This window comes from Schistocerca americana, chromosome 2 (assembly GCF_021461395.2).
Source record: "Schistocerca americana isolate TAMUIC-IGC-003095 chromosome 2, iqSchAmer2.1, whole genome shotgun sequence".
In the NCBI taxonomy this organism is placed as follows: domain Eukaryota; kingdom Metazoa; phylum Arthropoda; class Insecta; order Orthoptera; family Acrididae; genus Schistocerca; species Schistocerca americana.
The window spans coordinates 354,259,290-354,276,272 of record NC_060120.1 but is presented as its reverse complement, the minus strand read 5'-3'; the positions used below and the strand labels follow the sequence as shown (position 1 = coordinate 354,276,272).

General features: G+C 39.6%; 1 protein-coding gene across 1 annotated transcript in view; it reads right to left on the bottom strand.

Moving 5' to 3' along the window:
* Positions 1 to 16,983, bottom strand: part of LOC124596328 (dynein axonemal assembly factor 5) — a 98,345-nt gene that overhangs the window by 73,007 nt on the left and 8,355 nt on the right. The window contains exons 3-5 of the mRNA XM_047135431.1: positions 16,539 to 16,684; positions 3,615 to 3,847; positions 724 to 933 (exon numbers count right to left, since the gene is read on the bottom strand). Coding sequence (XP_046991387.1) covers positions 724 to 933; positions 3,615 to 3,847; positions 16,539 to 16,684 — 589 coding nt within the window. The remainder of the gene's footprint in view (positions 1 to 723; positions 934 to 3,614; positions 3,848 to 16,538; positions 16,685 to 16,983) is intronic.

The following is a 16,983-nucleotide window of genomic DNA, read 5'->3' as shown; positions in this document are numbered from 1 at the left end:
TCGTACCAGCTGAGGTGAAATTTGTGCAAGACAGACAGCTGTCAGATGGCCACATTTATATCAAGAAAAATACAGTGTTTTGCTGTGGGAAATTGTGTGAAACTGGTGCAGCCTTTCTTCATTTTCACAACACTCTGCGTACTATCATCATGATAAGTACCACCATTGATATAGAATTTCTATCTGTGTGACATCGTATTTTTGCTTGATCCAATGAGGAGGAGGCAGAATTTGTAACTATAAAAAGTACTCAAATGAAAATGAGACAGATGACAAAAAAGTAAGAGAAATGTTTGTTATTTCAAAAGTACTTGTCGTAAATGTTAAAAAAATTATCCCACTGTAAGACGAGATGGTCATGGTCTTCAATGAAAAATGTTTGTGGTTGCTTGAAGAACCACGATTGTATCCAAGCATGCACATCTCTGTCTGAAGCCAATTGATGGCAAAGAATTTCTTTCTTCTGGACTCGACAAAATATGGAAATCAAATGGAGAGAGATTTGGACTGTATGAATGATGTGTAAGGGCTTCCTGGTGAAACTTCTGCAGTGTAGTCAAAATAACCTTGGCAACATGTGGGCCTGCCCATCTGAAAGAAAGGTGCTCTCGTGGGTTCATGGTTTCACGGGCAACCGCAATCATCGTATTTTTTGCTTACACCAAACAAAATATCCATAAAAATCTTGTAAAAAGTTAGGTATTCTATTTTGAGTAATAGTACCTGTCTCGACCAGCAGATATTTTTGTGTGCAAGAAATTCAGCAATTACAGGTATGTGTTCTCTAAAATTAGAGGGCTGAGCTCCACGAACTGTTGCTGCCAGAATACGAAGTGCACCATCATTTGGAGAATCCTCTAGTGGTGGTAACAGCAGTTTTATCCATAGTTCAGCAGGTACAAAATGTCCTAGTAGTTCACATCCACGTTCCACCTGCAATATGGATAGCAACTGACATTATTTATAGAACTTGAGAAAATTCCATGCCCTAACTTACTCTTTAACAGCAAAAGTGGAGGCACACCAAGGAATATCAAGCTTCTGATGAGGCTCAAGAATAGAAACATTTTTAGAAGTATCACTATTTCTGTCTTTCTGTATACACCTTTCCGCTATAATTAACCAATATTTTGAGACAAGGATGCCAATATTGAGAAGAAATCAGAAACTATTTCAGATGGCTCACATTAATGTTTTCATTATGACAGTACACTGAGGTGACAGAAATCATGGGATTCCTCCTAACATCATGTCAAACCTCCTATTGCCTGATGTAGTGCAGCAACTTTACATGGCATGGACTCAACAAGTCACTGGACATCCATTGCAGAAATACTGATCAGTGCTGCCTCTATAGCCATCCATAATTGCAAAAGTGTTGTCGATGCAGGATTCTGTGCATGAACTGACCTCTTGTTTATGATCCATAAATGTTCAATGGGATTCATTTTGGGCGATATGGGTGGCCAATCATTCACTCAAATTGTCCAGAATGTTCTTCAAACCAGTCATGTACAACTGTGGCCCAGTGACACAGTGCACCATCCATAAAAATTCCACCACTGTTTGGGAACGTGAAGTCCATGAATGACTGCAAATGGTCTCTAAGTATCCAAACATAATCAGTTCCAGTCAGTTTCAGTTGGACTTGAGCACCCAGTCCATTCCATGTAAACACAACTCACACTATTATGGAGCCATCACCTGCTTGCACAATACCTTGTTGGCAGTTTGGGTCCATGGCTTTGCAAGGTCTGCGTCACACTCGAACTCAACCATCAGCTCGGACCAACTGACCAGGCCATAGTTTTCCAGTCACTAGGGTCCAACTGATATGGGCACAAGCCAAGAAGAGGCACTATGGGTGATGTCGTGCTGTTAGGAAATGCAATTCTGTCAGTTGTCTGCTATCACAGCCCATTAATGCCAAATTATGCTGCACTGTCCTAACCAATATGTTTGTCATGTGTCCCACACTGATTTCACACAGTATTACTTATCTGTTAGCACTGACAATGCCATGTAAATGCTACTGCTCTCAGCTGTTAAGCAAATGCTGTTGGCCACTACATTGTTCGGGATGAGAGATAATGCCTGAAATTTGGAATTCTCACCATGTTCTTCTGACACTATGGATGTTGGAATACTGAATTCCCCCAATGATTTCCAAAACTGAATGTCCCAAGCATATAGCTCCAACTACTGTTCCACATTCAAAGTCTGTTAATTCCCATTGTGCGGCCATAATCACATCAGGAACCTTTTCTCATGAATCACGTGAATACAAATAACAGCCCCACCAATGCACTGCCCTTTTTTTTACCTCGGTATGTGATAATACTGCTATCAGTATATGTGCATATCACTATCCCATGACTTTTGTCCACTCAGTGCATAAACTTCTATAGATAATGGATATGGGAAACTTTACCAGCTTGAGAAGAGGAGCTCCGGTGTGGAAGCAACTGAATGAAACATTATAAACAAAAATTATTAAATTTCAGTTTTACTGTTGGCCTGCTGATGAACATAATAAACCAATTTATTAGAAAGTACAGAGAACCTAGGTTGCATAGGTGCTAACATTCCACTGACACAGTTATCACAAATCTACTTCACTTTGTAATTTTTGAAGTTGGTTGTTTCTGCATCATAGTTCTTTGTCTCAAATTAATGTAATTGCCTTTGACCACCATCCCTCAAAGTTTTTATCAGTACCATGGAAACACTGTGGGTGATTCAAACATTTGTGAGGACATATTAATATGCTGGGTGTCCCAGAAGTATGTCTCTAATTACAAACATTCATGAGGCATAAAATACGATCATAGACAAGTACTTCTTATCTTGAATTTGCTAGTGACATATTCAGGTTTTTGTGTGCATTCATATTTCCTGTTACATTGATTGTTACAGGGTCCAGTAACATAACAGCAGCAGAATCGGTACACCATTTGCAAGCAACATGCACTCACACCAGAGGAAAGCCCAATGTGTCCTCTAGTATCACGAGAGACAACCACCAAAAAAAGTCAAGAGAAAGATCCAGATGGCACACCACAAAAAGCCACCAGATGTTAAAATCACCAAGGTGTGGTACGCAAAGTTTAAGGAAACAAGGGTGTGTCCTAGGACTGGCAGACCTGGACGTAGTGTGCAGACAATTCAGACAGTGAGACACACCTTTTTGAGCAGACGCAAGAAGTCAGACTACAGAGCCTCTTGTGAATTTCCGATTCCGAAGACATCAGTGCATTGCATCCTACATAAACAACTTCTTTCCTAGGCATACAAAGTCCAGATAGTGTAATCCCTCCAACCAATGGATTACTGCATTTGTTATGACTTTCCTGATGCCATGCTGGCTGAGACTGAGGAAGATGATGACTATCTGAAATACGTCCTCTTCTCAGATGAGAGGCAGTAAAAGGAGCATACGCCAAAATTTATTTTAATTGTGTATATGTACACAAAAACTTGAATATGTCTCCTGCATTTCAAGGTAAAAGACATGTGTCTTCTATTTTATACATGTTTGTTTTTGGGGAAAGACTTTTGGGGCACACTGTTAGATCCATAATTAAGATAGTGACAAATCTGCAAGTCTTACTAACATTCTCAACAACCACACTTTCATCATCACGAGCTGTGCGCACAAGTGTGGGAAGTAGGCGTGCCAAGTGCTGCATGATATGCTGCTCTGCATGTTGCAACAGTACCACAACCAGCTGTGCTGCTCGTATCCGCACATCTGCGCGCCAGTCACAAATGTCTCCACAGACAGCAGCCACTATTTTCATCAGCTGCCTTTGAACCAGCTCACGACATCCCAGATTAGGGCGTCTAACTGTTAAAGTAAGAAATGAAAAGCATGAGTTCTATAATAAATACAGCACTTTCTGTAATGCTTACATTTATAATACTGGCAACAAACAATTGTAATAGGAGGATGCAGTATAAACCTACAACACATTGCAAATACTGTTCCTATACAACACAATAAGCACAACTATGGCAATTGTTCTACAATGGGAGTATTTACAACGTACTGCCATTTCAAACACATGGCTTTATTTAAACTTCTATAATAGGAATACACGAAAGTCCAGTAAAAGCAGTAGGCCACATAAGATGGTGTATCACAGACTACTGCCCCACCTTTGATGTATAACAAGTTATACCTCTAGTGAACAATACAGACAAATTTACTACTAACAGCATGAATAATTCACTATTTACTTCACAGAAAATAATTATGAGCCTAAAATTGTAAATTTTTCCAGTTGCCATATTTCTCTCACATTGGATATGTCTACATAAAAATTTCAGAGCTAAATGCTAAGTAACAAGTAATCAACAATACGGTAATATGTGCTTCCTTAAAAAGTTTCATCCTTCCCATTTCTGTGTAATTTATTAATAAGGAAGAAGTCACGCAGTGTGGTTTTGAATACTGCAACTGTTTTTTCTGTTTCCTGACATATAATTGAAGACAAAGATAGAATCATTCTGTCATTCATCAGAAACTCAGAATTCTTGCACACTAGTTTTGGCACTTTTTTCCCCTTTTAGAGAACATATTTTTACTTTTTATTTATTTCTTAATTCTGGTCCCATGAATCTTATGTTGTAAAGTGTATGAAAGGTATAGAACAAGTTGTACGCATTAAAAATACAAAAAAATGTGAGAGAGAAATAAGGTAAGGTACAATATTAAGGTGTAATAATAAAACTATATAACAGAGTTCAACAAACATTATGTAACTTGTGTCAGACTTATACACTATAATTTGGTAAAACTGTAGCATTCAGAGTAGTAACAAAGCTAACAATAAGTACAATTAAGGTTCTAATAGTGTTAATATAGACTACTAAATTTTCTCTGAAAGTTAAGAAAGAGAAAAAATTACAGACTTTTTGAATGTAACTAGTTTTGTTGTAATATGAAACATAATATTGAACATTACACAAACTAAAATCTACACTAGTTGAGAGTACAAAGAGAAATAATAGCTGGCGTGAGGGGGGAGGGTTAGGGGGTAGTTAGTGCCTATCTGTGAAGACCTTTGTGAGACCTTTAGCGTACTTGTAACACTATCGACCTTTTTAGAGTCAAGAGACTTTGCACTAATGAAGCAAAGAATGAGATTTGTACAGTATGCAGTGTATAAGAGGGTCTACAGAAGACAATATTCTTTGACGGTGTGAAGTTCAATGTTTGTATGTAATTAACAAATGTTTATAATGTTATGTAAGTAACAATAAGTATATTTTATTTAACTATGTATAATTGTTTGTAAAGTGAGGTCAACACCAGCTCATGGCTAAAGTTAAATATAGATGAAAACCAGTAGGGATTTACCAACATTCTGGAAGGTCGGAAAAGGTAGAGATTTTTTGCTGCTAACGGAAGCAGGTAGGAGAGGGGAGAAGTGGAGTGAGTCAGACAGGTGCAAGACACTGTTGAGGCAGACGATGAAAGCTGATGCGCGCTGTACTCCGCAGTATTGTTTAAACAAAGTCAAAGTTTAACTGCTTAACAGATGTGAGTGAAGGGGAAGTGCTAAGGTACAAGTTTGCAATGCATTAGAGGAGATGCAAACTTACGTCTGCAATGAGTGTTGGTTCCTGGATGTGAAATGGCCTAAGGCATCCATTACTTAGTATGCCGCAGATCCCCAGGAAAGCCAAACTCAAATTTGCGATGGTATAAGTCGTATAATTCTATGCCACGAAGACAAGTAATAATCTCCGTCACTGCAAAACGGTACTTGCCTTCAAAACACCTAAATCTCCAGCAACTGTGCTCACAACAACACTAATGAAATTAACCATCCACAGATCTACTCATCTAACCTAAAGTGTTCCAAGTACAGTTCCTTTCCTATACTAAAGAGAATGAAACTGAGAATCCAATTACTGCACAACTGAGTGTTTTCCTGCAAAGCAAATTTAAATTATCACTCAAGTGCAACAATTAAAGCAAATGTGGAGAATATTAGATTGCCTTGAAAGTAAGTAAAGTAAATAATTCTACCTAGTGTGTGAACTTGGTTAATGGGACCTTCTGTCCAAGAAATTATGTAAAGCAACTATTTCAATAAAACTGAGAAAAACCAAGTACAAAACCTTTAGCAATCAATTTGATACTTACAAAAGTATCCTAAAATATTTCTTGTGTATAACACGTTTTCAGAGTCAGTGTTGCTGGTCTTACCTTCAGAAACGGAAGTAGGTATTATTGTCGTCTGAGCATTGTTTTCATGGACCAAAACTTTCTAAGTGTGTGCGTGTGACCTACTCTGAAAGCAGTCATTATTCAGCTATCTACGTGCATTAGCCTGTTCCTTCAGTGATAGAAATTATTAAAAGAGAAAAAGTTTTAATAAGACCCAAAATATGGTAAAGACCAAATTTGGTGAATTTGTTGAATAACGTCAACCGATTCATCATTTTAGCTGGCGACCACGTTTTTCAGTGTTATTATCACTCGCAAGCAGTAGTTTGATGGAATAGAAAAGCTGCAACCAAGACTATACGATAACTTCACATTTGGCCGAGCTTTATCCATTATGCGGCATCTGAGGTCACTAGTGGTTGTTAAGGAGGTAGTTGTGTTTAAGTGCTTCAATTACCGAAGCTAGAATAACATCTGAAGTGCTAAACGTAATGGAAAGAGTAGAAACCGTGAGTGTTGTAAGTGGCCAGGATTATAACACTGATTATGTCTACATGCTATCGTTATGTATGTCTTAAGGTGACAGAACTGTATTTACACCACCATGCTACTGTTATCTATTGGGCAAGATAATTCTCATCACTGTTGATGCAATGTCTGTGGATGACAGAAAGGTGGTCACAAACACAAAAAAAAAAACAAGCACTGTCCGAACAGACCTTGAAGGCCCAATGGTACCGACTGGCCACTGTGTCATCCTCAGCTCTTAGGCATTACCAGATGCAGATACGGAGGGACATGCTGTCAGCACACCACTCTCCCACCCTTTATCAGTTTTTTTGAGCGGTGTTGCTACTTCTCAATCAAGTAGCTCCTCAACTGGCAGAAGGTGGTCATGCCCACATAAAAGGCCATGCAGAAATTTCAAAAGAGCTGGTATATATATTTTCTTTTTTTTTTTTTTTTTTTTTTGTATTTATTTTATTGTTCCGTGGGACCACATTTAGGAGAAGTCTCCATGGTCATGGAACGAGTCAATACATGAAATTATAACACGATTGTAGAAACAGATAAAATGAAATATAAGAAACATATTCAGGCGACAAGTCGTTAGTTTAAATAAAGAAAATCAAGAATGTAACACTGGAATTTGCTTAATTTTTTAGCTCTTCCAGGAGCTCCTCGACAGAATAGAAGGAGTGAGCCATGAGGAAACTCTTCAGTTTAGACTTAAAAGTGTTTGGGCTACTGCTAAGATTTTTGAGTTCTTGTGGTAGCTTATTGAAAATGGATGCAGCAGAATACTGCACTCCTTTCTGCACAAGAGTCAAGGAAGTGCATTCCACATGCAGATTTGATTTCTGCCTAGTATTAACTGAGTGAAAGCTGCTAACTCTTGGGAATAAGCTAATATTGCTAACAACAAACGACATTAAAGAAAATACATACTGTGAGGGCAATGTCAAAATTACCAGACTATTGAATAGGGGTCGACAAGAGGTTTTCGAACTTACACCATACATAGCTCGAACAGCCCGTTTTTGAGCCAAAAATACCCTTTTTGAATCAGAAGAATTACCCCAAAAAATAATACCATATGACATAAGCGTATGAAAATATGCGAAGTATACTACTTTTCGTGTTGAAATGTCACTTATTTCAGATACTGTTCTAATGGTAAATAAAGCGGCATTTAGTTTCTGAACAAGATCCTGAACATGGGCTTTCCACAACAGCTTACTATCTATCCGTACGCCTAGGAACTTGAACTGTTCCGTCTCGCTTATAACATGCCCATTCTGTCTGATTAAAATGTCAGTTCTTGTTGAATTGTGGGTTAGAAACTGTAAAAACTGAGTCTTACTGTGATTTAGCATCAAATTATTTTCCACAAGCCACGAACTTATATCATGAACTACATTATTTGATAATGTTTCAATATTACACACAAGATCCTTCACTACCAAGGTGGTGTCATCAGCAAACAGAAATATTTTTGAATCACCTGTAATACTAGAAGGCATATCATTTACATAAATAAGAAACAGCAGTGGCCCCAGCACCGACCCTTGGGGAACGCCCCATTTAACAGTGCCCCATTGGGACTGAACATCATTACCACTCTCAATATTGCGGAGGATTGCCTTCTGCTTTCTGTTCTTAAAGTAGGAGGCGAACCAATTGTAAGCTACTCCCCTTACTCCATAATGTTCCAACTTCTGCAGTAATATTTTGTGGTCAACACAGTCAAAAGCCTTCGTTAAATCAAAGAAAACACCTAACGTTCGCAACCTTTTATTTAATCCGTCCAAAACCTCACAGAGAAAAGAGACTATAGCATTTTCAGTTGTTAAGCCATTTCTAAAACCAAACTGTACATTTGACAGCAAATTATGTGAATTTAAATGCTGCAGTAACCTTGTATATACAACCCTCTCGATAACTTTAGCAAACACCGATGGCATAGAAATAGGTCTATAATTGTCAACATTATCCCTGTCTCCCTTTTTATAAAGTGGCTTCACTACCGAGTACTTTAATCGGTCAGGAAACCGACCACTCCTAAAGGAAAAGTTACAGATATGGCTAAGTACTGAGCTAACATACGTGGAACAATACTTCAGTATTCTGCTAGATACCCCGTCATATCCATGAGAGTTCTTGGTCTTTAGTGATTTAATTATTAACTCAATCTCCCTCTTGTCAGTATCATGGAGGAGCATTTCAGGTAACAGTCTCGGAACACTTTTTTCTAAGAGCACTATATGATTCCCTGTTGGGACTAGGTTTCTATTTAGTTCACCTGCTATATTCAGAAAGTGATTATTAAGTACTGTACATATTTGCGACTTATCAGTAACACGGACATCCCCACTACGCACTGATTCTATATTCTCGACCTGTCTCTGCAGACCAGCCACTTCCTTTACGACTGACCATATGGTTTTAATTTTATCCTGAGACTTAACTATTCTATCTGCATACCACATACTTTTTGCCTTCCTAATAACTTTTTTAAGCACCTTACAATACTGTTTGTAATGGGCTGCTGCATTTAGATTTTGACTGTTTCTAACGTTTTGATATAATTGCCACTTTGTTCTACAAGATATTCTTATCCCTTTAGTCAGCCACCCAGGCTGCCTGTTTGTGCTAGTACCCTGTTTTGAACGTTCTAACGGAAAGCAACTTTCAAAGAGCACGAGAAAAGTCTTGAGGAAAGCGTTATATTGATCGTCTACTGTATCAGCACTATAAACATCTTGCCACTCTTGTTCCTTGATAAGGTTTACAAAAGTCTGTACAGCAACTGGATCAGCTTTCCTAAAAAGTTGGTAACTATATTTAACATGTGTTGCAGCACACAAATCTTTTAGACTTAAAATTTGTGCATCATGATCTGAAAGGCCATTCACCTTTTTGCTAACAGAATGCCCTTCTAATAATGACGAATGAACAAAAATATTGTCTATGGTTGTTCTACTGTTCCCTTGCACTCTTGTTGGAAAGAATACGGTTTGCATAAGATTATATGAATTAAGGAGGTCTACCAGCATCCTTTTCCTTGCACAATCACTTATACAATTAATATTGAAGTCACCACATAGAACTAACTTTTTGTATTTCCTATAAAGTGAACCAAGAACCTCCTCTAGCTTTAGCAAAAATGTGAAATCGGAGTCTGGGGATCTATAAATAACAACAGTAAGAAGTTTAGCTCCACTAAATTTAACCACACCTGCACAACATTCAAACACCTTTTCAGTGCAGTACTTTGAAACATCAATTGACTCAAATGGGATACCGTTTTTCACATACATGGCTACTCCCCCACACCGCAAAGAGCTCCTAGAAAAGCTGCCAGCCAACCTGTATCCTGGTAAAGGAAGCCTCTGAATTATCTCCTTATTTAAGAAGTGTTCAGATATACCAATAATTTGAGAGTCAACATCTATAAGCAGTTCACTAACTTTATCTCTAATACCTTGTATATTTTGATGAAATATACTAATTCCCTCATTAATCGGATACCCAAGCTTTGTAGAAAGTGGTTTCTTTGTTAGAGAGACTTCCCTTAAGCAGGAATACCTATCAGCTGACTTCAATCTAAAAAAGGTACAGCTCTAACACCCACAACTACCGGAATTTTCCCATGAGTGATCCCACCACCCCCACCTATGCTGTCACCTATAAGTTTTGCCAACCTCCCCTTCCCATACCTGTTGAGGTGCAGGCCATGTCTAGTGAAACCCGTCCTACTGATAGACTCCACCGACACCACTGAAATGTGACTCATGCCTTCCGTCATCAGCGCGCCCCCAAGTCTCATGTTATTACGCCTGACGGCTGTATTAAGATGAGGCCGATCGTGACGCTGAAACAGTTCCATGAAATGCACATTCGTGTTGCCAGTCTGAGTGGCTATCTTTTCCAGGTCACCATCTATGTCATACTCCCCATCCCTATCAATACTATTACCAGCCCCACCCACAATCACTACCTGATCCTCTTTAGTAAAATACCTACATAACCCCCCTATGTTAAAAGTCACCTGAGCCAATCCTGCATTAGGCTTCACAATGCTGGTGACCTGGTACTCACTCCCCAAAACTTCCTGCAACTGCTGGCCTACACCTCTACCATGAGAACTACCTAACAGCAGAACCTTCTTCTTTCTCTTAGACTTTGCAACTGTCCTAGCCACCGTAACTGCTGAGGTCTGCTGCATACTTCCTACATCTACAGCTACTAGAGATTCCTCTCCACTAGACTCTGACAGTTGGTCATATCTATTACAAACACCAATAGTAAAACTATCTGAAAATCTCCTTCTCCTAGCAGATCTCTTGCCAACAGCCAGCTCCCATTCCCCAACCCCCTTCTTCCTCCTCATCCTATCTAGCTCCTCCTGTGCGTTTTTCAACTGCACCTGAAGGGCACAGATCTTACGCTCCTGCTCCTCTATCAACTTACTCTTGCTACATAACCTGCAGTTCCAGGAGAGGATCTCACCAGAATGCCCACTGGCTTCCCCACTGCATTCCCCCCAGTGAAAATACTTCAAACAAGTCTCACACCGCAATCCACTACTCACGAACCTACGGCAAAGCCCACACTTCTCACTCATGGTAAAATTTTACAATTATTGAAACAAGAAAACAACTTTATCTAAGTTCCGCTACTACAATAAGAAGATGTTAAAAACTGACTACAATTATCACAAACTTGCTCTACAAGAGAAGTAACTACTATTATTGACAGTATTAATCAACAACAAATGAGAATATAACAAAATACTAACACAGAAAGAAAATCAAACGTCTAATGACAGTAACGAAACTGAAAGCAGTTCGCAAAAATTTCTTCTGAAGTTATTTCACCGGAAAACACCAAGAACACCGGTTGAAGACTACTAAAGTTCCTAAATAAACTACTATACACAAACAATTAATTAGTACTTAGCTTTCGATGCGCCGCTACAGCTGCAACTGGTCAGCGCGGAATGTAAACACGGGTAAGAGGTTAAGTTGCTCGATACGAATCACTCACAAATATCAGGCCACAACACAAGAAATGCAGAGGTGAATGAAGAAACCACTAATAAGTCACTTATATAGTAAATATTATCACAAAAACAGTTAAAATATATATCTGAAACCTAAAAATAGATGAAAACTTAGAGAGCGATCTCACACGCAGTCACGCGCTTATATGACATGATTGCTTTCATAGATGACCCTGCAGCTGATGGAGTAGGATAAGCCTTTGACAGGAGTCAAGTAGGATATGCTGGGCAGGGTTGGTGAATGAGGCATGTCTTTCGCCTGTGTCTTCTACAGCAAGGTAGCAAGGGGTTGGGAGTGAGAATGGTCTCTCTGTAGTGACAAGAATTCCCTTGCCCAGTTATACTGATGGTCTCACAAAGGCTTTCACATAAAGGCACTATCCCCTCCCCCCAGCCACAAATATCTCTGTATTGGAGCAACTGAACCGTATCCTTCACCAGCGCATTGACTGCCATCACACCCAGATATGAAGAACGTCTTACATACTATCCTTCCCAGCCCTCCTAAAGTGGTTCCATCACTCATCCAAATTACACAACATTCCGGTCCATCACTATTCTATACCCACTTATTCCTCTGGAAAACCCAGGTACACGAACTGCCTGAGTCACTCACCAGTACATCCTACTCCAGTCCTATCACAGGTTTATCCTATCCCCTCAGAGGCAGGGATGCGTGTGAAAGCAGTCGTGTCATATAACAGCCCTGCAGCAGTATCTGCACAGAATTTTATGTGGGCATAGCCACCAACCAGCTGACCAACTAGAATAGTCACCACTGAACTATGCCAAAAACAGAGTTGACTACCGAGCAGCCCAAAATGTTAGTGAGAACAACATGTTAGAATTCAGTGGCTGCTTCACAACCCATGCCATTTGGATCCTTCCCTCTGCACCTGCTTTTGTGAACTACTTAGATGGGAGCTATACTTGCAACACACACTTTGCTCCTGTAATACAGTATCTGCTAACCCATGTCACACACCCGCTACCCAACAGTTTCCTCCTCCACTGTCCTTTCACCCTTCCCAGTCCACGTCTCCCTTTACCTTCATCACACACCACACCTCACCAGCTCTGGTGCCGTATGTCACATGCCTAGTCCATGTACGTGCTATCCTGTGTGTGTGTGTGTGTGTGTGTGTGTGTGTCAGTTGATGACTAATACTTCTGCTATTTGGTGAGTGGTCTCCTTTATTCACAAATTAAGAACAGCCAGAAACACTCATTTAGATGGATAATTGGAGGGGGACAAAAAATTGGCAGGACACTCCAGCACTCCAGAATTCGACCACACTGTAAGAGATTGAGACACATCCACCTACTGTGAGGCTTATGGATAAATAGTATTAAATATGTTACAGTGACTTATATACATCAGCATCATACAGTTATAGAATGAAGTGCAAAGGTCTGTAGTTTTATTTGTAAACTTTTATTGGATGCACAAAAGAGAAAAGCTTATTGACTTTATAATTAGCTATTGTTGTTGTTGTTGTGGTCTTCAGTCCTGAGACTGGTTTGATGCAGCTTTCCATGCTACTCTATCCTGTGCAAGCTTCTTCATCTCCCAGTACCTACTACAACCTACATCCTTCTGAATCTGCTTAGTGTATTCATCTCTTGTCTCCCCCTACGATTTTTACCCTCCACACTACCCTCCAATACTAAATTGGTGAACCCTTGATGCCTCAGAACATGTCCTACCAACCGATCCCTTCTACTGGTCAAGTTGTGCCACAAGCTTCTCTTCCCCCCAATCCTATTCAATACCTCCTCATTAGTTATGTGATCTACCCATCTAATCTTCAGCATTCTTCTGTAGCACCACATTTCGAAAGCTTCTATTCTCCTCCTGTCCGAACTATTTATCGTCCATGTTTCACTTCCATACATGGCTACACTCCATACAAATACTTTCAGAAATGACTTCCTGACACTTAAATCTATTATCGATGTTAACAAATTTTTCTTCTTCAGAAATGATTTCCTTGCTTGCCATTGCCAGTCTACATTTTATATCCTCTCTACTTCGACCATCATCAGTTATTTTACTCCCTAAATAGCAAAACTCCTTTACTACTTTAAGTGTCTCATTTCCTAATCTAATTCCCTCAGCATCACCCAATTTAATTTGACCACATTCCATTATCCTCGTTTTGCTTTTGTTGATGTTCATCTTATATCCTCCTTTCAAGACACTATCCATTCCGTTAAACTGCTCTTCCAAGTCCTTTGCTGTCTCTGACAGAATTACAATGCCATCGGCGAACCTCAAAGTTTTTACTTCTTCTCCATGAATTTTAATACCTACTCCGAATTTTTCTTTTGTTTCCTTTACTGCTTGCTCAATATACAGATTGAACAACATCGGGGAGGGGCTACAACCCTGCCTTACTCCCTTCCCAACCACTGCTTCCCTTTCATGTCCCTCAACTCTTATAACTGCCATCTGGTTTTTGTACATATTGAAAATAGCCTTTCGCTCCCTGTATTTTACCCCTGCCCCCTTCAGAATTTGAAAGAGAGTATTCCAGTTAACATTGTCAAAAGCTTTCTCTAAGTCTACAAATGCTAGAAACGTAGGTTTGCCTTTTCTTAATCTTTCTTCTAAGATAAGTCATAAGGTTAGTATTGCCTCACGTGTTCCAACATTTCTACGGAATCCAAACTGATCTTCCCCGAGGTCCGCTTCTACCAGTTTTTCCATTCCTCTGTAAAGAATTCGCGTTAGTATTTTGCAGCTGTGACTTATTAAGCTGATAGTTCGGTAATTTTCACATCTGTGAACACCTGCTTTCTTTGGGATTGGAATTATTATATTCTTCTTGAAGTCTGAGGGTATTTCGCCTGTCTCATACATCTTGCTCACCAGATGGTAGAGTTTTGCCATGAGTGGCTCTCCCAAGACCATCAGTAGTTCTAATGGAATGTTGTCTACTCCTGGGGCCTTGTTTCGACTCAGATCTCTCAGTGCTCTGTCAAACTCTTCACGCAGTATCTTATCTCCCATTTCGTCTTCATCTACATCCTCTTCCATTTCCATAATATTGTCCTAAGTACATTGCCCTTGTATAAACCCTCTATATACTCCTTCCACCTTTCTGCCTTCCCTTCTTTGCTTAGAACTGGGTTTCCATCTGAGCTCTTGATATTCATGCAAGTGGTTCTCCTTTCTCCAAAGGTCTCTTTAATTTTCCTGTAGGCAGTATCTATCTTACCCTTAGCGAGACAAGCCTCTACATCCTTACATTTGTCCTCTAGCCATCCCTGCTTAGCCATTTTGCACTTCCTGTCGATCTCATTTTTGAGATCGTCTGTATTCCTTTTTGCCTGCTTCATTTACTGCATTTTTATATTTTCTTCTTTCATCAATTAAATTCGATATTTCTTCTGTTAGCCAAGGATTTCTATTAGCCCTCGTCTTTTTACCTACTTGATCGTCTGCTGCCTTCACTACTTCATCCCTCAGAGCTACCCATTCTTCTTCTACTGTATTTCTTTCCCCCATTCCTGTCAATTGTTCCCTTATGCTCTCCCTGAAACTCTCTACAACCTCTGGTTCTTTCAGTTTATCCAGGTCCCATCTCCTTAAATTCCCACCTTTTTGCAGTTTCTTCAGTTTCAATCTGCAGTTCATAACGATTGTGGTCAGAATCCACATCTGCCCCTGGAAATGTCTTACAATTTAAAACCTGGTTCCTAAATCTCTGTCTTACCATTATGTAATCTATCTGATACCTTTTAGTATCTCCAGGATTCTTCCATGTGTACAACCTTCTTTCACGATTTTTGAACCAAGTGTTAGTTATGATTAAGTTATGCTCTGTGCAAAATTCTACAAGGCGGCTTCCTCTTTCATTTCTTCCCCCCAATCCATATTCACCTACTATGTTTCCTTCTCTTCCTTTTCCTACTGACGAATTCCAGTCACCCATGACTATTAAATTTTCGTCTCCCTTCACTACCTGAATAATTTCTTTTATCTCGTCATACATTTCATCTATTTCTTCATCATCTGCAGAGCTAGTTGGCATATAAACTTGTACTACTGTAGTGGGCATGGCTTCGTGTCCAACTTGGCCACAATAATGCATTCACTATGCTGTTTGTAGTAGCTAACCCGGACTCCTATTTTTTTATTCATTATTAAACCTACTCCTGCATTACCCCTATTTGATTTTGTATTTATAACCCTGTAATCACCAGACCAAAAGTCTTGTTCTTCCTGCCACCGAACTTCACTAATTCCCACTATATCTAACTTTAACCTATCCATTTCCCTTTTAAATTTTCTAACCTACCTGCCCGATTAAGGGATCTGACATTCCACGCTCCAATCCGTAGAACGTCAGTTTTCTTTCTCCTGATAACGACGTCCTCCTGAGTAGTCCCCGCCCGGAGATCCGAATGGGGGACTATTTTACCTCCGGAATATTTTACCCAAGAGGACGCCATCATCATTTAATCATACAGTAAAGCTGCATGTCCTCGGGATAAAATACGGCTGTAGTTTCCCCTTGCTTGCAGCCATTCGCAGTACCAGCACAGCAAGGCCGTTTTGGTTAATGTTACAAGGCCAGATCAGTCAATCATCCAGATTGTTGCCCCTGCAACTACTGAAAAGGCTGCTGCCCCTCTACAGGAACCACATGTTTGTCTGGCCTCTCAACAGATACCCCTCCGTTGTGGTTGCACCTACGGTACGGCCATCTGTATCGCTGAGGCACGCAAGCCTCCCCACCAACGGCAAGGTCCATGGTTCATTATACTTAAAATAATAATAATACTCACGACCAGTGGGATAATCTTCACAGCTTTCTGCCAAGAAATCCAGTTTGTCTTTCAAGTCATTTTCATTTTCTTTAGCATACTGTAGCCCAATATTCTCCCAAAGCTGCCATGTTTCCACACGAATCTCTTCAAGTTCATCACTTAAGCTGCAAGAAGAAAGAGCAATGTACACACTGAATTAATACTGCACAGTAGTGAGAAAGCCATAAAAGACAAACTACTATTGGTATTTTACACTTACTGTACATGTCTATTTTGCAACCCACTTTAATAAAGTGAGTGGTACAGGTTACTCTATATAACATTACCATTTTCTTCCTTTCTTGTTACCAACACAACAGTATATAGGTAAACGTATGTATGAGCAAGTTTCCTCTGATTTTACCACTACAGTCACTTAGCAAAATATGTATGGGAGAAATTAATACACTCCTTCTCTCTTCTT